Raw genomic sequence first — 23,231 nt, 5'->3', positions numbered from 1 at the left:
ATATTTAATACTTGTAAAGAAATTGTGGTATCGGTTTTATTGCATTTGTGTATTTTATTTATGTTTGTAAACTGTCCAGAGGACATTGATTTTGTCAGTCTAGGCCACATAGAATGAGGCTGAGGGCTGTGTGTGGCCCCCAAACTGCAGGTTGCCTACCTGTGTCCTATGAAAATGATGCATTCTTCCTGAATTTGTAATGAAAATTTAAAAGGCATCTTCAGTCATGTCTGATATTCTGACTTTTGCCAGTGTTGCTTGGTTTGTGACACTACCACAGGAAAACACATGCAGGTTAAAAATTAACTTACAATCATGATCTGAGGCCCTTCTTCATGTGCCCCCTCCATGAGAGGTCCGGAGGGTGACAATACAAGAATGGGCCTTTTCTGCAGTGGCTCCCCATTAGTGGAATGTTCTCCCCAGGGATGCTCACATGGTGCGATCATTATATATCTTTAGGTACTCAGCAAAAAACTTCCCTCTATTACCAGGTCTTTGACCTTTAACTATCTGTGGCCTTTTTAGAAGAGGACAGGTGTTTTTTAAAAAATGTATCTGCCTTTTTGACTGTAAGTTGCTTTGGGTTGTCCTGGGCAAGATAAAGTGATAACAAATTCAATTAATCATCATCATCATCATCATCATCAATTCTTAGTGGTTCATGACTGAGTTCCAAAACAAGAAAAGTAGCAAAGGGGAGGCTTGCAGACAGGTGTTTATTGTGGGATCAGTACTCCTCATGCAAGTATGCTGTTTTTGTAGCATGCACATGACATCACTGGCATCAAAATGCCAGCTTGCATCCCTCCCTCCTGCTGATTTGATCTGGATGTGCCCTTTTAAGAGAAAATCTGGTATGTTAAAAAAAGTGTTGTGAACAACCTGTTTGCAGATTAAGCGCCTGCCTGGAAAGCACCCTTAACACACATGAAGGAGAGCTCACACTGATTGAAAGGCTTGCATCCTTGATGGTCTCCTCTGCCCACAGGATGTCTGCTTTAACTTCCACATCTTGAACAGAGCTCAGCATTTCAATGCACTTATGCACAGACTGGGATGCATCCTTCAGTGCCTAGAATAGAGAGCAAGATGTGGGGCACCACTGTACCACCAGCACAAAAGTATAGCACTCCCTAGAATTCCAGTCTCAGTTAGCTGTATTTAATTGAGTCAGTGTAGGCTCCAGGTTTTGGGGGCCCGTGGTCAGGGTGACCTCAGAGGGTCCCTCCCTGAAAAACCCCACCTTCTCATCGGTTGCTGCTGCTGCCCATTCACTGGTCCTGTCCCTCTGGGCCCAATTTGTAGCACTCTCCATAGAGAAAGGGAAAGGCAAGCGGAGGATGCTGCTCCTCCTTATTGGCTTTTGTTAGCCTGTACACTGGGAGAGGGCAGATGAACCAACAGCAATGGCAAGGAAGAGGAACAGAAGGATCAGTGAGTTATGAGATACCCCTTAAGCCTGGAGTTGGCTGTAACTCTCTTAGTATCAATCCCTGCATCTGCAATGTGACAGCACTAATTCTTGTCAGAAAGTTTACCAGGATACAATGCATGTGAAGCACTTTAATGTTCTAATGTGCAGATGCCAGCATTCTTGCCCCATTTAGATGTTTTCTGCCCTTTGGCCCTCTTCTGCAGCACTTGACTTTTAAAGAGGTTGGCATGCAAGATTCCCTTATTTCAGGTTCCCTTATTTTCTTCCAATTTTAAGTTCAGTTCTCCACAACAGTTTGGAATTTCTTTTTAAAAAACAACCCTCACAATTCTTTATCAGCATTTTAGTGTGCATTTCTCCTAAGTTGCACATTTCTGTATGTAGCTTTGCCAAATGTACACATCTTTGCAAGCAATTTCCCCTGCTATAGTTCTAATATTATTTTTATTAAGATATGCATTTTTATGCACACTATCCCCCATATGCATTTTTTGTACACATTACTTGGTAGGAGAATTGCATTGCAAAATCTGGAGAAGTGTGAATTTTGTAGGCTAGCTGCATTTCCATTTGTGCATTGTTTCAGGGTGGTGCAAATATGTTTTCTTATTAAAATGTGAACAGAGCTGACTATGTAAGACGTAAGGCTATGAAGGTAGGCAAAGATTCAAGGGTTCCCACCTGTGCAGAAGAGCTGGCTGTACTGTCTGGCTGTAACCGGCGTCTCTCCTTGGGCAAGGTCTCTTGAATCTGATTCCTTGCGAGGTAAGACTGTATCTGCAGCATGCAAAAGAGGCATGGCTCACATGACCCTCACTTCTATGGCCTCCCAAAGAAGTAGTTGCATTTACTCAGCAGCACGGAGTAACATATAATCAGCATACTGGAGCACATACGGCATGCTAACATTCATTCAACACATACCTATCAGTTGGGTTCTAACTCAAGATTGATCTAGAGTGCTCCCCCATTCAGAACAGTACCCCCATTCCTATGCTTTTTACCTTGTGCACAACTTCCTCCATTTTCTCTGGATGGCTTCGATGAGCCTGGGCCACATCAGTTATGGGCAAGGGCATAGCTTTTAGAGTAAAATTCCTGAGGAATAAGCATTGTTTCATTAGATGTCCCTAGGCTACTAAGGGCTCCCAAAACAATTCACAATTGTGCATGCACAGTAGTCAGGCTATTTCCCAATTAAAGTGAAACAAGTAGATGCTGTAACAAAACTTTGCAGTGGAGTGCTCGTCTTATGTTCATTTCGATTCAGGTCACAGGTGATCTGAACTTCTTCATAAGATATACCTTAATTCAGTTGTTTCTCACTGGAACCTCCCTTTGAAGTTCCTTTATTTGAGAATGGCCACTTCCAGAACATCCCGAGCAGCTGAAATGTTATTTCTCTGGTTTTTAAAATATCATTTCTGATGTCTGATTTGCATTCATTTATTATAGGCTTCCTCAAACTCAGCTCTCCAGATGTTCTCGGCCTACAACTCCCATGATCCCTAGCTAGCAGGACCAGTGGTCAGGGATGATGGGAATTGTAGTCTCAAAACATCTGGAGGGCCAAGGTTGAAGAAGCCTCATTTATTATTTTGTGACAAGACTGGCCTGCTTGTCCTATGTAGAATGCAGAAGGGTATGCTAACCAATGGTAGCAGTTCTGGCACCACTCAGGTGGGCACTATTGTCATTACAACTTCATGGTGAGTTCCGACACCTCTTTGTCTAGAAAAATAGCACTGGTGGCATATATCATATAGGAAGATAAGTTGAGTGAATAAATCCTTGATGTTTTGTCTGATATTATTGGGTCCTGAAATGGCATTGCCAAAGTTATTTATGGGGAAAGAGTTGGCACTTGGACTGGGATTCTCTTATTCCAAAGAAGAACAGAATTTGTCTGCAGAGCCTCCAGGATGGCATCAATAGAGCACAGTGATGAGGTACCTACCTTAGCAAGGCACGAGTAACATCAAGGAATCCACACAATGTTGTGTTGTTCCTGTCCCAAATTAACGTCCTAAAAGCAGATGAGAAGGGAAGATGGTTCAGCTGAAGCACACCAAGCTCTAAGTAGAATCTTTGCTTTCCTTTTTTATTTAAAGCATGTGTACCCAGCTCTAAATTTCAGAGACATAATAGAAATTAAAACTTATTTTTTAAAAGGCATCAAAAGTTTATTTAAAAAACTTTGTGTCAAGGTATCCAAAAAGTTCTGAACTCAGGAAAGCTGCATTGCATGATCCAAGCCACACATCATGTTAGCAAACCTATGGCCTCAGCCCCATATTTGCCAATGTAACAGGAAATTTAGTGACATGGAAATTAAGAAGGGAAACCCTTTCCATGCTTGCTGACACTCGCTTGCAAATTCCTTTCCCACAGCTATTTCCCCTACAGCTGGTTCTACTTCAAGTTTAAGGGCCCAACAGGGCAGAACCTTTAAATATGACCCAGAGCGGACGCACTTACAGGGGAGAATTATCACCAGAGGGAGAAGGATCAGTCTTCCGTCTTTCTAACTAATTCTCCTGCAAATAACACCCACCAACACTCACATGAACATTATGAAGAGAAGAGTCAGCCGGGAACCCTGTGTTTCCCTAGTAACATCTAATTTGTCCCTACCAAATATGCAAAATACAACCATGTGCATTTATTTCAGCCTTCACCAACATTATGCCCTCTGTATGTTTTGGACTACAGCATATATTGGCTGGGGCTGATGGAATCTGTAATCCAAAACATGGAGGGCACCAGCTGGGGGCAGGGGCAGGGTGCAAAAAGTTAGAAACAGAAGCCCCACTCTATGACAATTCCTGCTCAGACCCAGGAGTGTAGATTTTTTAAACAAAAGGAACTATACCTTCACATGACACATATGGTTATGACTCAGACTTGTTCCCCCTTTAAAAAAAAGAATTAGACACTTTCCTAAAAGGGAAAAGTTCTCACGGCTGCAATAGCCAAATGAAGCCTCTGTGTTCAGAAGCAGTATTTCTTCAATTACCAGATGGTGAGGGAAAACACAGGAAATGGCTATCTTGTCTGAGGAGAAAACATTGCTCAGTGGAAGAGCATGTGTTTTGCATGGAGTATGTTACAAGCTGAATCCCTGGAATCTCCATTTAAAGGATTTCAGGTGGCAAGTGATAGGAAAGATTCTTCTTTGCCTGAGATGCTGGATAGCCACTTCCAGTCAGAGAAGCCCAGCCTTCTCCAACCTGGTGTCCTCCAGATGTTTTTAACTTCAACTCCCATCAGCCCCAGTCGGCACAACATGGGGCTGATGGGAGTTGTAGTCCAAATTTTATGGAGGGCATCAGGCTGGGATAGTGGACAATACTGGGCTAGAATAGAAACAGTAATGTATGGCAGGTTCACATGTCCATTTGAGCTTCTAAAGGCACCAGATTAATCACCATCAGAATAGAATACAGTGGTACCTTGGGTTACAGACGCTTCAGGTTACAGACTCCACTAACCCAGAAATAGTACCTTGGGTTCAGAACTTTGCTTCAGGATGAGAACAGAAATTGTGTGGCGGCCGCACGAGGCCCCATTAGCTAAAGTGGTACCTCAGGTTAAGAACAGTTTCAGGTTAAGAACGGACCTCTGGAACGAATTAAGTTCTTAACCCGAGGTACCACTGTATTAAACTACTGGTTTTGTTTGATATTGCAAAACTGCTAGGGACTAAACTTACTAGACTCCCCAGAGCAGCCTGCAAAGGAACAGCTACTAGAAAGGCATGCACATGGAAGGGGCCTTCTTCCAAAGGAAGCCATACATTGATCTCTGAGGGCACCCTGGCTTTGCAGCAAAGGAACCAAGTTGCACAGGAGACAATAGACTTGACAGAGACATGTTACTTTCCAGTCACGCAGGAGAGCACAGCAAGCCCTTGAGTTCACAAGGTATGTACTGTGACATGTCAGGTGCTTGAAAACACAAGCCTCCCTCAAAATGCATTTTTGCAGTCCCAAGCAGGCAGCATGAGCCCTCTTTTGCCTGCTTTATAGATGGCCAGATTATTTGCCAGCCTATTCAGCCTTCCCAACCTTGGGTCTCCAGATGTTGCTGGAAATATAATCCCTATTCTCCCTGGCCATTGGCCATGCTGACAAATAACATGTGGACAACAGTTGGTCTTCTTGGACTTGCACAGTCTTTCTAAGGTCTCAGAGAGACGTTTTCCCATCACCTGTTAATTGATCCATTTTAACTGAAGAAAACAAGGATAGCATCTGGGATAGCATGTGCTCTTTCCCTGAGCTATGGGCCCTACAATATACAGACTTACAATAACCCCTCTCCAATTAGGGATAAGGAAATGTTTCCATTTCTATTACTCATTTTTCCCAATCTTAAATTCAATTTTTCACATTTCCACATGTTCCCTAATTTAAAAAAAAATCTTCACCAAAACCCACCAGCATTTTAAGGATTTATTTCTAATAATATACACATTTTTGGCACACAAATTTGCCGAATATACACATTTTTTGCAAAGCAATTTCCTCCTAGTAGAATGCATTTTTGTATGTGATTTTCAATAATATATACATTTGGGTCCACACTTTACCCCATTATATCCATTTTTTTACACGTTACTTGGCTGGAGAACTGCATTGCAAAATTCAGAAAAGTGTGAATTTCAAAGGATGATTGTATTTTGGTTTGCATCTTGATTCAAAACTGAAAATTAGGTAAGTTCCCCTTTAAGTGTGAACTGAATCAAATTTCTCCCCTATCTCCATCTTCAATTCACATATCCACCTACACACACCTATGCAAGTGAAAGAAATTAAGTGAACGCACCTGAGTGTTGTGTTCACTGACAAAGCTTTTGCCAGTATTTTGGCACCCACGTCTCCCATAGCATTACCACTGATATCCAGCATGACAAGACAACTGCTCCTGCTTCTCAAACCATCTAGGATAACACTGGTTCCCAGTTTCAGGCGAGATTCTGCCACTGATAGGGATTCGACAGACTGAAATAAAATCAGGAAAGAATGTAACAGAGACCCCAAGACACTAATAACGATGTTGCTTGTTTGCAGAGGGCATGGAACACACAAACACACAGTGCCAAGTCTATGACAAAGACCATTCAATGGACAATAGTGACTATGGACAAATAGTCCATCTCTATGTGGTAAGGTTAAAATAAGTAGAAATTAGGCAGACAACAGGAAGCTCCACTGAGTTATGAGAGCGTGTACTTACCAGAAATAATTAAGGATTTCAAAGTTTGACCAAAGCATGCTAATACACAGGTACTGAACTTGTCCTTTTAGAAGTCCATACTTACACAGTCATCATCTTGAGTTAGCTGAACAATTCGGTGCAAAGCATCAGCTAGGGTCTCCCTAGGAGAAAGAAGCAGAAAGCCTACTAATTTTCCTGCTCTGGTTCTGATTAGTGGGGACCTGTTGTGTCACATTGGTTTACTAGATTCATAAAAAGGTAAAGGGACCCCTGACAGTTAAGTCCAGTCGCAAACGACTCTGGGGTTGTGGTGCTCATCTTGCTTTACTGGCCGAGGGAACCAGCGTTTGTCCACAGGCAGTTTTTTCCGGGTCATGTAGCCAGCATGACTAAGCCGCTTCTGGCAAAACCAGAGCAGCGAGAATACTTTATCGAGAAACTTCAACAGGTGCAAAACATTGCCACAATGTTCTTGACTGGGACTGGAATAATACTTATGTCTTATGTAAACTGCATTGGCTGCCTGTGATCTTCAGTCAGCTCAATTTCAGGTGTTGCTTTTGAACTTTAAACTCCTGAAAGGTTTAAGACACTGCACTATCAAGGACTACCTTCTTCCATATGTGCCTCCATATAAGCTCTGTTCAATATCTGTGGCATTGATCTAGATGCCATTGATGAATGAAGCTTGACTGGCATCCACTAGGCATAGGGTCTAATCAATGGTGGTGACAATTTTATGGACTATCCTTCCCAAAGAGGTTCATTGGGCCGCTATGCTCTAGACCAGCAGTGAGGAACCTGTGACCCTCCAGATGTTGTTTGATTCAAACTTTGTCAGCCCCACCCAGAATGTCCCATGGCAAGTGATGGGAGTTGTACGCTGAAGGGTTGCAATCCCCCCACATGCTCTAGGCATTTGGTTGATTTGGCTCTGCTTTCAGAATTTTAACCTGAGTTTTTGTAGTACTGTTGGGTATGGCAACCAATTACGTTGTGTGCAGGTTTTTGGTGTTTTGGTTTTTTTGCTATCCCTGCTGTTATTTTTATTAGTCTGTTCTTCTGTATTTTGAAATTCGTGGTGCTATCATGTCTTTATTGCTTTCAACTTATGAGTTGCTTTGGGTTTGCCTCTAGGTATGGAAATGTAGGCTCAAAACTATTAAAAGCAAGCAAATAAATAAAAAAACATAGCATAGGCATGTAAAAAAATTCTTTCAACTCTATCTCACATGTATGTATTAATACTAGTATTTAACTTTTTTTAAATTACCGGTACCAACAGAGTGTTAAATGCTTACCTGGACCGGATATTAAAGTTTTTTCCTAGTGCAACATGCTTGATGGATCTGCTTCTACCGATGGCCAGCACCAGTGTCACCATGTCAGAATCAAAGCCTGCAGAAAGAGTAGCTGTGTATGCATGGGTACCTCATGGGTGCAGGTGGGGGTCCTGCAAGGCTGACTGGTCACAGGCAAGCAAGGGCCTCCACCAAAACAGATGATTAAACACTAGATTTGATATAATTCAGACACAAGAAAGTGAGGCAGGCTTGTGAAACCTTATAAGAAACAGAACTTAGATCAGGGGGCTAATCTGTGGCCCTCCAGATGCTGTTGGACTTCCACCAACTCCAGCCAGCATGGCCAAGGGTCAGGAGTGATGGGAGTTGTAGTCCAACATCTGGAGGGCCAAATGTTAGCTACTTTTGCTTTAGATTCCAGTAAACCAGCAAAGACCTTGATTCTAATTGGTGTGCTCTTTTGGTGTGTTTGCTCTTTTGGTGGGATATGTATCAGGCCCCTTTATGGGATGTTAAAAGTGGCTGAGAACTTTTAACATACCACAAAGAAAAGACCACCCACAGATCCTAGTCTAATGCAGAGTATGTATTATTCAGATAAGCCTAGATTGGCAAGGAAGGGGACACATAGAGCTAGAGAGCACACAGTCTCCCTCAGTCTTAATGACAGAGGCAGTCTAAGGAACTGATAGACCTACCATTGTTGGATAAATTCAACTCCTTGATTGAGCTGGCATCTGAAACAAGATCCTGGATCACCTGGGCACCTGCTGATTTCAGCTTTAATATGAAGACAATTCATACATATTCAAAAGAGTAAGAACATAAAAAAGTAAGAACAACTCTGTCAGATCAGAGCTATTTTGATTTCTTGGTTTTGATATGCTAAGGTGTTAATTTTTATTGGCAATATTTATTAAGAACATTAAATAGGGCCCTGCTGAATTAGACCAAATACCTAAATAGTCCAACATCCCATTTCTCATGGTGGTCAACCACATGCATGCCTCTGAGAAGCCCACAAGCAGGGCAACAGCCCTCTTCCACTGTTGATTCCCAGCAACTGGTATTCATGCTACTTCTGATATAGTCATCAAGTCTAGTAAGCCAAAATGGCTACATTTACTTTTTGTATGACTTGAAAAATACTGGATTTAGCCATTCAACAGTGGAAACCTAAGCTAGAGAAAGAGAACCTTAAACCACATGAATCTAGTGATTTATTATCTGAGGAAATAGTCCTTTCAGCTGCTAGGTAAAGCCACCCACTTTGGCTTCTACTGAATTTTTACCTAGTACATCACCTAAAATGGTATTTCCACCTTGGTTAATGTTAAATCTGATTCATAAGAAACGAACCATGTCTCAGATAACTGTAACAAAAACTTCATATCATCTGCCCCCTTGCCTACATGTTCTTCAAACCTCTCTAGCAACTTTTATTAGGTACACTTTTTGGGGGAGGGGTGTCCCTTCTTACCTCACAGCTACTGAGGTCCAGGTGGAGACCACTCAATTGGTGGTTATATGCCAAGGACTGCAGCAAAGCTCTGTAACAAACCAGAAAGGATACAAGATAGAGAGCCACTGGCAGAGGAAGAGGAGTGCGGGGGGAGCGCACCGCCCCTGGCAGCGCGATCCCAGTAGGGTGCCATCGTGGCTGCCCCCCCCACCTGAGCTGGGTGCCCCGCCCCTGCAGGCGGTACGTCACGCCCCCAGGAAGCATGCCAGCCCCGCCCCTGCCTGCTCTCCACCCCCCAGTGCCAGAGCATGAAGCTCTGCCACTGTAGGGAGCAGCTCTAACTGCCAGGTGTCATGGGGGGGACCTGGTTCTGCATCTTCTCCCCCTCCACTATAGATTTTACTCCATCCCAAAATGCTTCATTTAATCCCTAATAGCTCACCACTTTGCTTCTTTGAACCCCTTTTGTGTTACTTTGAATTACTTTGTGTTGGATCAGCTAGTCCAGCATTGTACAACAGTCACCCTCTGCTGTTGCCTTCCAGAGAGCTGGTATTCAGTGATAGGCTGCCTCTAACCATGGAGATTCCAAACAAACACCATGGATTTGTCTCCTTCTCAATGGATTTGTCAACCCCCCCCCCCCTTTATGCATTCTGTGGCAAATCTATAAATTAATGTGTGTGTTACGGAATTCATCTTGATTATGCCTCATTCCTTCATGCCCACTCAGTTAAGAAATAGTCAAGTATACCTTTCTGTGCCTGTCCAGCAATTTTTCTTCTTTTGATATTATTAGTTACCTTCTCATATTTACTTGCTCATATTGGCTGCATTCAGATGAAACACTAACCCACAGTTTAGTGTTATGAGAATGGGCCTAACCTCCTCCAGAGCTTGTGTACTTCTCTCCCCCTCCCCTTCTCTCCTCTTGCAGTGCAGCTGTAAGGAGGAGATTGGAAGTTTTATTTCCAATTACTTCAGAACCCCAAACTGTGGTTAATTTTAACTATGGTTGATTGAAACAAGCCAGCTTCATAAGCTATGGTTGGTGTGAAGTTGGTTCCCCCCCCCAACAAGCCAAAAAAGATTAGCCACGGTTAGTTTGATTTAGATGGCATGACAAGTGATGTGTCATCAAAAATGGAAGTGAAAGCTTCTGAATTCCTTGCAGCTACACCAAAGAATGAGAAGGGAAGAGAGTGTAAGCCTGGAGAATGTCTTGGTGTATTCCCATCACAATAATTTGCTGTTCATCACGACATCCAAAGGTTATTTTCATCCTTATAGTAGTTCTTCAATATAGATCACTTATTTACAAACGAGGAACCAAAGCTGGAAGAACAATGAATTACACAAGACTACAACAACCTATGGCAGATATGGGACTTGAATCCAGATCACATTCAATATTGTCTCTCTCTCCCCCTCCCTAATGGGAGCCAGCTAAAAAACAACGATTTACCCCTCACCTCAAAGCCTCTGTTGGTAACTTGGTTCCAGCCAATGAAACATGTTGGAGAGCAGAGGCTTTGCTGAAGAAATTGCTGATTCCAACAGGAACATCACTGTTCTTTCTGAAAAGAAGTGCAGTAACTTAAGTTCTATGGGCAGGTATCAGGACGCACAGACCCCTGGAACTGGATCAGAAAATACCTCCTCACTAGAGGAGGATGAAGGGAAGGGCCATAGCTCAGGGGCAGAACAGCTGCTTTGCATGCAGAAGGCCCTGTATTCAATCCTCAGCATTGCCACGTAGGGCTGAAAAGGTTCCCTGTCTGATAACCTGGAGAAAACAGCATAGACAATACTGAACTAGCTAAACCAATGATCTGACTCTGTATAAAGCAGCTTCCTATGTTCCTATGATGTCACCATGAATCCCAGGACCAAGGGAGACAAGGAACCCAAAAGGAACACTAACACTCATACCACCTCCACAATATTCCATCCAGGGTAACTGCAGACTTGTGAGACCTGATATGGCCTAACTGGACTCATCCCTTAACTCTGGACCCTCCATGGGGTCCTAAGGAACAGTAAAGGCAGAAAGTCCAAAATGAAGCTTAGTCCTGATGCTACTGTGCTCACTTGGCTGAACAAGGCATCCCATGTCAAAAGAGGAAAAACAGTCAGGGTCATGATCCCATTAGCACCCCAGGAAGGGTGGGACAAGCAGGCTGAGTAATTAAACCCTCTGCTTCTAGCTGGAAGACCTGTTCATGGCAAAGCAGTATTCTGCTCAGCTCTTTTCCCTGGCTCAGGACTAGGTCCTCTGACTGACTGGACAGCTCCCCTGCCTGGCTCAGACAGCTGAAATGAGTCAACTAGCTCCCCTAATCACAGGGCATCCCCTTAAAAGTAGGTGATTGTCAGAGGAGACTTGGGTAGACTGTCCCAAGACCTTAGGGGAGGCTGAATCCTCTGCCAAGATCTTGCAACCAGTCATAAGAACGTACACGATTGTCACTCAACACAAGAACAGCACCTAAACTTGAATTCAGGAGCAATGCAGATTCTTTATGTGAAGCAGGAGCCAAGTCAGGTTTAGACATCTGGACTAGGCTATCAGGAAGTACCGTAAGTCATTACCCTAGAAACCCACTGAACAAAAGAGCTTCACATGCATATTTTCAGGCTCTTGCCAAAAATCACAATGGTTTATGGATTTTTTAAAAAGCTCAGTTTAAAAGCTCTACCAACTTTTATACCATGTTGTCTTCTTGTACACCAATTTGAGGTTTTATGGTACATAAATCTAGTGAAATAAATAAATAAAATAAAACTGCAAGCTGGCATAATATGCTACTGCTCCCAAGTAGCCTGCCAGAAAGGTGCAGGGAAAGCACACCAAGCTCTTACTTGTGTGTATAAACGTTCTTGGATAAGTTCAGGTGGATTAGGCTTTCACAGTAACCAGCACCCAAGGCATCAAAAAGCTGGGGACAGAGGAGGAAAAGGTCATAGACAACTGCGGAAAACAAAACAAAAGAAGCTCATGGTCACCTGTGGAATTCTGAGAGTGCCACTGGGTTCCATAAAAAGTTTTATATTTTGGATTTAACTGCTGACTCAGGCTATGGTCACATGCTATACCTTTAAAGCACATTTGAAGCACATTCTTCCCCTCAAATAATTATTGGCACTGTGGTTTACCTCTCACATAGTTACAATTCTCAACAACCCTTAACAAACTACAGTGCCTAGAATTCTTTGAACTGGGAAATGTGGTATGAATGTGCTTTAAAAATATATTATGTATGTAGTCTCAGTCATTTTGGCTGAGGGTTTTATATTGCTGTTTTATGAAGTTGTAAGTTTTGAATGTTGTAAGCTGTCCAGAGTGATAGTATCGATTTTGTTTATTTTTGCAACAGAAGGGCAGGATCTCAATGTTTTAACAAACAAAATAACTAGCAAACTCCATTTTCAAATAGAAACAGCCACTGCCAGTGAGAGTAGTCAGTACTTGGTTAAGTGGACTAAGGGTCTGACTCATTTTAAAGGAACTTCACTCGTGACAGCACAATAATACAGGGTCCTCATTCCGGGAAAATGACATGGTACAACATGCTTAAGAGTAAGAAATAGCAGCAGCTGCCAGGTGCTCACCACATCCAAAGTGCAGGCTGTACCAGAGAGATCAAGGTGACCTAAAGCATTTGGCTGACTCAGGAAAGAAAACAAGCCCTGAAAGGGGAGAGAGAAAGAGAGAGAGAGAGAGAGAGAGAGAAGACTTACTTGTTGAGAAAGAAAATTGCAATGCGGCTGTTGTAAGACAGCAAGGTCCACCGCAAGCATTTCTTTAATGTACTCTAGAGCTGCCTTTGAAAACTATCCAGAAGCTCCAACAGGCCTAAATGCCACTGCTAAACTAATATCTGGAGCTTTCTAGATAGAACATGACTCAGTTTCTTATGTAAAAGCATTTATAAGCTGCTTAATATTTCAGAAAAATCTAAATGGTGTATAATCTAACAAACAATATACTGTAGCATTAAAACTAAACTCAATAAAACTTCAATGTAAAAAAACAAATGAAAGTGTATAAAAGTGAATAGAACAAAAATATCTTCATTGTTTACCTCTATGCTTCTGAGCTGTTCACCTTTAAAGCCCTGAATCACCAGCAAAAGTGACCCCTTGAGCCACTTAAACTATCCAATGACTTTGCCTGGTGATGAGACAACTTAAAGCTTGTGAACTAACACAGAATATTTTAGCAGCGACAGGTCTTGTGGGACTAGACAGCAAGATAAGTTAAGTTTTGGGAAGAGAAGGTGAAAGGCCCAGAAAACTCTTCCTGCAAAGAGACAACTGCTCCAGAACAGCATTGTTGACTGTTATTTCATTAGCTTCTGCAGAAATGCAAAAGCAAACGAAACCTAGATGCATTGATTTTTAAAGACTGTAATTCCAAAACAGCAACATTGGGGCTGAGGAGCAAACTTTGAGTCCCTGTCTGTGTCTGAAACAGAAGGCAAAACACATCTGCTACACAGTTTCCAGGGGCCATGAATACTCACGTCTGCACCTTCAGTGGCCAGGCTCCCTGGGTTCCCAGAAAGGTCCAAGTGGTACAGAGTAGTTCTGTATAGTCTATTGGAGCCTAGAGATTGGCAAAGGGCCAACATTCCTGGCAGGCAAGAGAAATCACAAAGAGGTGTTAAGGATGCAAGTGCCAAGTTACATAGAGGAAGGTGGAGGGCAACTGTTTCATTTGCAAGGTTGGCCTTGCTTAGCTCAGATTCTGACATTGACTGGTGAAATTTGGTATGTACAGAGAACTAAATCTTTACCTGAAGTGAGAAAGCATTCCTTCAGCTAGATAAGCACAGTTGCATGATAGGCTCCAATGCAATTTATAGATTTGTTAAATATCAACAACTGGTACATGCAGGTCTTCCATCCAGTGACCCTGTTAAAGGGCTGGCTCTACCATTAGGGAGAGTGAGGTGGCTACCTCACCTCAGTCAACTGATTTTTGATGTCATGAAAGGTCAGCAACTTCTTACTTTAAGTTGGAATTATTGTATTTTCCCTCCCGGTAAGAGGCATTTAAGGGATTTTCTGCCACAAGTAGTCAGTCTTGGCTCCTATACACTTTTACTTGGCTGTACCCATGGGGCATGCTGTTTTTGTTCCCTCTCAGGTAAAAAAGTTCTTGAGCTGGTCCCAGTGCCATTAAAGAACAGAAATTGTCTGGTTGGTTTTTTTTATTTATCAGCTTGTTTAACTATATCAAGGCTTTGGAGGTGTTGTGCTGGATTTTTTAATTTACATTTTGCTTTGGCCAGCCCTGGATCCATGCAGTGAAGAAAACAGGCAATGTATATTTATTTTATTAAAAAAGGAATATGAACCAGTATTTAATAGAACTAATAAAACATTAATATGGAATAATGAAGGCAAAAAATCTAATCACTGCAATAAATCTCACAGCAAGATAACATTAATAATGACACTACAATAAAGATACTATAAATAGATACCACAGATGAAGATTTAGATTTCAGTTCTCTCTGCTGTGCTAATGCCATCCTAATACAGCATCCTGAAACAGTACCACTACCCCAAACCCTTCAACAATGGACTGTTTCCCCCTGTACCTTTTGGAGTCAAGGAGGTCCTAGCAAAGTTCAAGCTTTGGAAGCCCTTGATGCTTTGCTCTAAGTTCTGGCTCAGAGCAATTATACCTAAAGAGAGAACAGAACCCTTGAGTAGACATAGAATGCAATTGCACTGCCATGTACCAGTACTTCAGTGGTGCTTCTAGGCAGGCAGTTCCTAGGACCACCCAAGAATTCTTCTACCATAGTAAACTACAAGTGGCATTGCAACAATCAACTTTCCACACAACTTGGGTGAGAGTGGGGGTATTGTAATTTTTCTGTATACATCCTACTATGCTTCATCCACATAGATGGGCCAGAAAATAACCCATCAAATGTTTTACACTTTTTTTCTGATCAATAATTTAATTTGAACCATGGTATTCGTTCATTTAAGAGTAATTACCTGTGAGATGTCATGATTTGTTTTAAAAAAAGGTTTTGATATACAGATGTTCCAGATGGCTCTTAGACAAAGTTTTTAGATCAGAAGTATTTTAAATTGGGGGGCGGGGCAGCACATTGATAAAACGGTGGCAACTAGTAAGGCAGTGGGGAGTTTTAGAAAAATACTCTTTTATTTAAGATTGCTTCCTCAGCTTGGGCCCTCAGGACACTGTCAGCCTACAACTCCTGTTATCCCTTACCATTGGCCATGCTGGCTGGGGCTGATGGGAGTTTTAGTTATATATAAAAATAGGATAGTAGCATTTTAGTGCTAACTAAAAGAACAATTATAAATAAAGAGGAACAGTGATAACATGATGACCACTTGAAAAGTAATAGTCAAAGTTTGCCAAGTGGGGGAAAAGTCTACCTGCCCAATGTATCAATACACATTTTGCAACCATGCCACTTGGAAATACTGAAAAAGAAGCAGAAAAGCAATCTAGACTTGGAGAAATTCTACAAAAGATGGAAGCAGCACTAGGAAAACACAGGACTATATAATGATTGGGTGATGATATCGTGATGCAAATTTTCCCCAAGGTGAATGAATGACACACAGCAATTACACACTAAATGCTATTTGTTTAACAAATTCACTCCTGTTCCCCAAATTAATCTTACTGCTTAAGCCAGTGTGGGCCAGAGCTAATCTTGGACCAACATTCAAATCCAACCTCTTCTTCTTCAGTGTAGGGATTTAAAACAAATTTCTCAGTCTTAGCTCCCCATTGGTAAAGGGAGACTGATGGTCACCTACCTCATAGGGCTACTGTAAGGTCAAACACACATAGTAAAGATGGTGAATCACTTAACAAATTAAAAGACCATATTTATAATAGCTGAAGCACTCAAACTAATTGAAGACTTGGAAAGGTCTCTTTTCTATCAGGGCAGAGAATGCAACTTTAGTAATTGAAAGTTCTAAAGGCAGAAACAAATGAGATTCTCTATACCTAGGTAACTGCAGCAGGAGGATTTAGCCAAAAAATAGAGCAACCAAGTAATTAGTTAAGACAGTCAGTGGCGGAGCTTCATGCTCCAGCACCGGGGGGCATTGAGCAGGCAGGCGCACATCCTGGGGGTGGGGTGCACTGTCTGCACGTCCTGGGGGCAGGGCATGCCACCTGTAGGGGCGTGGCGCCAATGCAGGCTGGGGGCAGCCGCAATGGCATCTTACTGGAATCGCGCTGCCGGGGCGGTGCACTCCCCCCGCACTCCTCTTCCTCCGCCAGTGAAGACAGTGAACCAAGTTTATTATTATGGCCAGAACACACAAGTCACTACTATGCAATATTGGCCAAGATATCAGAAATTGCACTACCTCGGTCCTCAAGCAGGTTTCCAGAAAGATTAAGCATGTTTAAGGTATTGCTTGGATTATTGTGAAGCACCTGGGCCATCCGTTGAGCAAAATCACTGCAAGGGAAAAAGATTTCACACAGTAACAAGCCCACAGATGAAAATAATAGTACCTCACACATTTTGACTTCCCTTCGTGCCAACCAAACATCTGTGGTCACTAAGAACTTGCTCCTCTCCCAAGGGTTGATACCTTGTTCCTGATTTTGTGCTGCACAGTGCAAGATCAGGAACAATTCCTTATTCTCCTCTCAACTCCAGCCACGGAGCATGAGATGGAGAACTCATCACTGGAAACACATTGCATGGAAGCAAGTCCCAGCCTGAAGCAAGTCCCAGCTCTATTTTGGTTCTGTGTTGCTAAGGTCTCCTCCTGACCTTGAGACTATACAATAACCTATTAAACATTAAAAGCTTCCCTAAAACAGGGCTGCCTTCAGATGTCTTCTAAAAGTTTGGTAGTTATTTTTCTCTTTGACATCTGGTGGGAGGGTGTTCCACAGGGCGGGTGCCACTACCGAGAAGGCCCTCTGCCTGGTTTCCCTGTAACTTGGCTTCTCGTGACTGGTGCATGGTTTGCAAATTTAGCCCATACTGAAGGTCAAAGTCAATCTGACTGAAAATCTTCTGGTGGGATGCCCATGAGGATCTTTTTAAACCCACATGTGTGCAGCACAAACTCCTACTCAAGTCTTCTTGAGTTCTTCTCTTGGAAGAAACAGAAGGTCAGAGAAGATCAGAAATAGTTCTGGTTACCACAGCAGGAGGCATGGAGACAATTAAGTGGCAGAGCTTAGAACTCATGCTCTACTCCTGACACATTCCTATTCATAGCTTTAAGTATTCGTTTTTCCAATCTGTATACTGTTCAAGCTTGTTGGTGTGTGCTGCACTTGTATCTTAAACTGGTGTTTATCTGCCACTTTGTGTGTGACTGGCACAATGCTGTCCATCTTCCGCGGGATTTTGCAGTGCCTTCTGGATCTTTTAAATCACAACCGTGTATGACCATGCTGGCTGGAGTTGCAGTCCGAAACATATGGAGGGCACCTGGTTGGTGAAGACTGGTTTACGACATGCATTTAAACTCATTTCATTAATCAACTAAGATTCCATAACATCCCTAATTCTTTTGCTGGACATTTTGCTCAATCCTAAATAACTGGTCTGATCATTGCCACAGCATGCTGATATATTATGAAGCTGTTTGTTGCATGCTGTTAAAAAAAGTGTACCTGTTGTCATGCAGTGTCCCACTCCCAACAGCAACCACCATTTATTATGAATTCACTATATATTAATAATGAAACCTCCAGACTTTTTCTGCTTACAACTTCAAGCCACAGTTTTCCAACACCAGCTCTTCCAGGGTCACTGATTTGCTGAGAACATGGAGAATCTGATCCAGGATATCCAAATTCTAGGGCAGAATAAAATATACTGTGAAGCCCTGCTAGGGAAGGTTCAGGAAGACATTTTACTTCTGACTTATGAAAGAGGCAGAGGCAGTAATTATCAAAGAACTTGTAAATAATTATTGGGGGGGGGAATAACAGACATTATATTAATCACTAACCCCTATAACATATTAACAACTAGCAGAAAATTATGGGACAAAAAAATGTAAAATTCTCTTTTCTATATTCTGATTTTCTCCCCGCCCTACTCTGAAAACTCACCTTCTCCTACGGAGGTTGTGTTCCAAGTGCCCCTGCTAAATTCAGTGGCTACCAGGATAGGGCCTCCTTGGTAACAGCACCATGTTGATGGAATAGCCTCCCAAGAGAGGCTTGCCTGGCATCATCTTTATGCTCTTTTTGATGGCTGGCACACACCTCCTTATTCAGGCAGAGTTTTTAAACAACTAGTGCTTTTAATCTGAGCGTCTCAGTTTTATAGTTTATATTTTGCTGTAAATCTTCAAGAAGCACATTTTTATTCTTTTTATTGTTTTGTATTGTATTTCTAATATTGTATTTTATTAATTTTTGTGAGCTGCCCACACAAATGCCAACCATCGTTGTTGTTGTCATCATCATAAGAATTAAGAAGGATGCTTTTTAAACCAGGTCCATCTAGCCTAGTACTATCTGCTCTACCTGGCATCACCACTCCAGGCGCTTTTCACATCACATGATGCTTTCAATTGGGGGTGTCAGGGATTGAACCCAGGCCCTTCTGCATGTGAAGCATGTTCTCTGGTGATCCCTCTCCAATTTACATTTATTTGTTTTATTTATATCCTGCCTTTCTTCCATCATAGAACTCAAGGTGTTATACATGGAATTTGCATGCAGTCCCCCCTCCAGGCAATGACCAGACCCAGACCAGCTTGGCTTCAGCAAGGAGACTGCATCCTGTGTTCTTATGCTTCTGTCCATCTCAGGGAAGTCCTTCCCAAAAAGCCTAGCACACTGCACTCACCAGTTTGAAGTCCTTGCAGCACAGCCTTGTGAACCACTGATTCAATGACAGGCTAGTCACACTAACAGCCACATCTCTGCAACAGGAAAAAGCAATATTACATAGAAAATGTATTCTGTCAAGTTGTACCATTAATCCATCTAGCTCAGTATTGCAGACACTCAATGGCAGCATCTCTTCAGGGTTTCAGGCGGGGAAATATCCAAGCCCTACCTACAGACGCCAGTAATTGAACCAGGAACGGGACCTTCTGCATACGAAGTAGGTGCTCAACAACTCAGCTATCCATTGGCCCCATCCACCTATCCTAATCCACTATGCACACAACAAGAGATGTAGCTTATTCAGTTCAACAAAGTAATTAGTTTAGAATTTAAACAGTTAAAATCTAGACTCTAAAAGGCACAATTCACCTGATTTTTTTTAAAGAACAGTTTATTTTTTAAAAAACCCAATAAAGATTATTTTAAAATGGTCTAACACAGCAACTCCCCATTTGATCTAGATTCAAAAAAGGCCTGCCTACTTATGGAGGTCTTCAGCTACATTCTAGACAGACACACTTGGGGCCAATGCAGGGAAGATGAGGGGAATTGAAGGGAATCACACAATTGCTTCACTGAGTATCTTGAAACTCAAATGCACACAGCATTGCTCAGCCAAGCTTTGCGCTGACACATAAACATGGCTTGAGCTGGGAGACTGAATTCCTGAATTTCTTAGAATACTGCTGATTTCATGCTATTTTAACACTGTATGGTATGACTGCATATCAGGTGATATTCAATGAAGTCCTACTCATTGAAATGAATGAATTTAAATTAGTCATGTTTATTACCTACAATGGGTCTAATCTGCATAGGACTAGCTTTCAATACCACCTCATGGATTTCACCCTTCTCACTCCCCACCCAATTTTTTTTATATGGACTCACTGGCTGTGGAGGTGGTTGAAATCCAGCAGGTTGAACTCCCTGCATTCCTGGCTGTGATAAATATTATCCACATCCTTGAAAAATAAAAATAAAAATAAAATACATTAGCACATTGCAGGGAGGCAAGAGACCATTTGGCAAATTCACATAATGATGAAGATGCTAACAGTACTACCTAGCCATCTCTAAGCAGAAGAGTTCCACTCAAGAGTAATGATGAGCTTAATATCAGTATGCTGAGCCAGACTTGGCATACCTGTGTCTTAAGAACTACAGTAGTACCTTGGTTTACGAACTTAATCGGTTCCAGAAGTCCGTTCTTAAACCAAAGCATTCTTAAACCAAGGCGTGCTTTCCCATAGCAGCAGGGGACTCAATTTACAAATGAAACACACTCAACAGGAAGCAGAACATATTCTGCTTCCAAGGCAAAGTTCACAAACCAAAACACCTACTTCTGAGTTTGCAGCGTTCTTAATCCAAGTTGTTCATAACTAAGCTGTTCTTAAACCACTGTACTTTACAAAAAAAAAAATTGTACACAGGTCACGCAGGATGGAACTCGGTGAATACGGACACAAATGAGTTGCCAAATCACCATCTGGAAAAAGTGCATGCACACATTAAACTCCTTGATGCAGTGGGAGACAAGGAAACGGTGGCATTTTCTGGCCATTACTTTTTTTCTGCCACAGAGTTGTGTCTTATTCTTAAACATGTTGTTTTGGTATGAATGACTAATTTGTGTCTTACCCACTGGATCTCCTCTTGGAAAGGGAGGCCAATGTAATCACAGAGAGCAGCATATGTCTCTGAAAACCCACCTGTAAATGTGAGAGGATATTAACAGAACATGTTGCAGAACAGAATTTACAGGCTGATCCAAGTTCTAGATCCAAACTCTCCTTTGCCAGAAACTTAGTAGCTGGTCTTAGGTAAACCACTATCTCTCAAGCTCAATTAATACACACCTATCTTGCATGGGTGATAAAGAGATTTCAGAGATTATGGTATTTGAAGACTCCAAAAATTATAAGACAGGCCATATAAAAGTGATTACTTTTAAACATTTATATAATGCAGGAAAATCACAAGATATAGATATTCTGAGCCAAGAAGATACTTTGCCCAAATCAAATATTTGGGCCATTAGTAATATCACTCCCATTCCTCACTCCTCAACCCTGCCAACAATCCTTCTGGATACAAAAATAGAAAATACAGCTGTAGATCTATTTAAAAAAACAATTAAGAAAAAACTATAAAAAGGAGTACATTTGAGATAAAGTAAAGCAGTAGTGGAGAAGAGATGTCAGTTGCCACCAGCTTCATTCCTCCAATTTGTAAATATCTCAACAGACCTCATTTGTTACAACAGCAAATGTAGATACTGAAAAGTTTGGACATGTTTGAACTATGAGTGCTTTGACTGTATATCAATCTTGTATTTCTTACATTTTTATACTGCCCTTTTTTTTGAAGGAGCTCAGAGCAGGGCACATGGTTTTTTCCCTGTCAAGTTTATCCACACAATAATCCTGTGAGGTTGGTTAGGCAGAATCAGAAAGAATGAATGGCCAAATGTCTCTCAGTGAGTTTCACAGCTGAGTTGGGATTTAAACCAGGGCTTCCCCAGCCCTAATTCAACCCTCCTAACAACCACACCATGTCACAGAAAGATGTCAATGCTAAAATTCTCTCTTATTTACAACTATTTAAATAGCACAGGAGCCCTGCTGTCCTCCTTGGCATCTGGCCACTTGACAGCTGCACAACCATAGAAACCATCATCTCATATATACAGCTGATGCACAAAGCAGCCTACTTGCCCAGACCTTTAATGGTTTATAATGCTTAATTGGATGCTGCTGCTGCTTAGCTTTATCGGCAATTTCATCTCCCATTTTACTGTCTGGCTGCTTCTGCTTCTAGTGTTTCATTTTTAAGATGTTGTTCAAAATTGGTTCATATTTTATCATTTTGTGAACAGCTATGAAGATAATCAATAATTGTTAAGGCAGGATATAAATATTCTATGGACCAATCCTATGAAAGGTTACTTGGAAATAACTATTGTGTTCGGTGAAGCTTACTCCCAGGTAAACCAATAGAGGATGGCAGTCTTAATCAAGGGAAAGATTGACCATATGTGCACATGGGGAGATGGCTGCATAAGCATCTGCAGTCCAGGGCAAGTTCTACATAAAATGATTCCTAGAAAGGGTGCCAGAGTGGCAGCTACTAGCAACTCTGTGCTTCTGAAGCCAAGGTCAAACACCCCCCCCCTGCAGCCCTATTTTCCAATCTGTGCTTATGCTAAATTCATATGAATTCAGAATTGTCAGATTTTTTAAAGGCTAGAGCACTCTAAGGGAAGTAAGCTTTAGTTTTACCACCAGTTTAATAATATGTTTAAAATTTTAGTTTAGTTTAAACTTTTAGTTTAAATTGTATGTTTAGGGAAGCTTTTAACATTTGATGAATTATTGTATTTTAATGTTTTGTTGGAAGCCACCCAAAGTGGCTGGGGAAACCCAGCCAGAAGGGCGGGGTATAAAATAAATAAAAATAAATAAATAATAAAACAATAATAATAAACAACTAGCCTTGTATTTAAGCACTCACCTAGTTGCCACACACAACAAGAAACTGCATGCAGGTGGATAAACAAGTTCTGTGCTTCCTCTGCGCCCAATATAGGAAACAGTGGGCTGTCTGAGGATGGAGCCATACGCCCCTTCCCTACGACCCCCAGTAGCTCACTTTTTAAAAAAGGCTAAAAACTTTTGTAAGCATATTTTAAAGGCTAGTTTAGACTAGGTATAGGGGAGAAATTTGATTCACTTTGCAGAGAGGAGCCTACCTAACTCAAACTTTCAGAAACATTAGAGAAACATAGCCATCCTTCAAAATTTGCATTCTCCAAATTTTGCAGTACACTTATCCAGCCAGGGAATGGGTAACAAAATACATATACTAGGACAAAATGTGCATATAATTGAATATGTTAATGAAGATAACATTAAA

The 23,231-nt window shown here is 41.7% G+C and overlaps 1 protein-coding gene across 4 annotated transcripts in view; it reads right to left on the bottom strand.

Moving 5' to 3' along the window:
• The window catches only part of CARMIL2 (capping protein regulator and myosin 1 linker 2), a 64,110-nt gene that overhangs the window by 29,273 nt on the left and 11,606 nt on the right, over positions 1 to 23,231 (bottom strand). For all 4 annotated transcript variants that reach the window (XM_083514777.1, XM_083514776.1, XM_083514779.1 and 1 more), the window contains 19 exons: positions 20,958 to 21,028; positions 20,205 to 20,278; positions 19,270 to 19,345; positions 18,177 to 18,265; positions 16,808 to 16,902; positions 15,034 to 15,120; positions 13,951 to 14,060; positions 13,037 to 13,114; positions 12,287 to 12,363; positions 10,897 to 11,001; positions 9,443 to 9,512; positions 8,661 to 8,742; positions 7,960 to 8,056; positions 6,762 to 6,819; positions 6,266 to 6,441; positions 3,396 to 3,464; positions 2,443 to 2,536; positions 2,120 to 2,215; positions 947 to 1,075 (listed from right to left, as the gene is read on the bottom strand). In XM_083514777.1, the coding sequence (XP_083370903.1) occupies positions 947 to 1,075; positions 2,120 to 2,215; positions 2,443 to 2,536; positions 3,396 to 3,464; positions 6,266 to 6,441; positions 6,762 to 6,819; positions 7,960 to 8,056; positions 8,661 to 8,742; positions 9,443 to 9,512; positions 10,897 to 11,001; positions 12,287 to 12,363; positions 13,037 to 13,114; positions 13,951 to 14,060; positions 15,034 to 15,120; positions 16,808 to 16,902; positions 18,177 to 18,265; positions 19,270 to 19,345; positions 20,205 to 20,278; positions 20,958 to 21,028 (1,733 nt within the window). The remainder of the gene's footprint in view (positions 1 to 946; positions 1,076 to 2,119; positions 2,216 to 2,442; positions 2,537 to 3,395; positions 3,465 to 6,265; positions 6,442 to 6,761; positions 6,820 to 7,959; positions 8,057 to 8,660; positions 8,743 to 9,442; positions 9,513 to 10,896; positions 11,002 to 12,286; positions 12,364 to 13,036; positions 13,115 to 13,950; positions 14,061 to 15,033; positions 15,121 to 16,807; positions 16,903 to 18,176; positions 18,266 to 19,269; positions 19,346 to 20,204; positions 20,279 to 20,957; positions 21,029 to 23,231) is intronic.

The sequence above is a fragment of the Podarcis liolepis genome, assembly GCF_965112155.1.
Source record: "Podarcis liolepis genome assembly, chromosome: 7".
Lineage (NCBI taxonomy): Eukaryota > Metazoa > Chordata > Lepidosauria > Squamata > Lacertidae > Podarcis > Podarcis liolepis.
The sequence above is the reverse complement of the archived record's forward strand: the minus strand, read 5'-3'. Positions and strand labels throughout refer to the sequence as shown.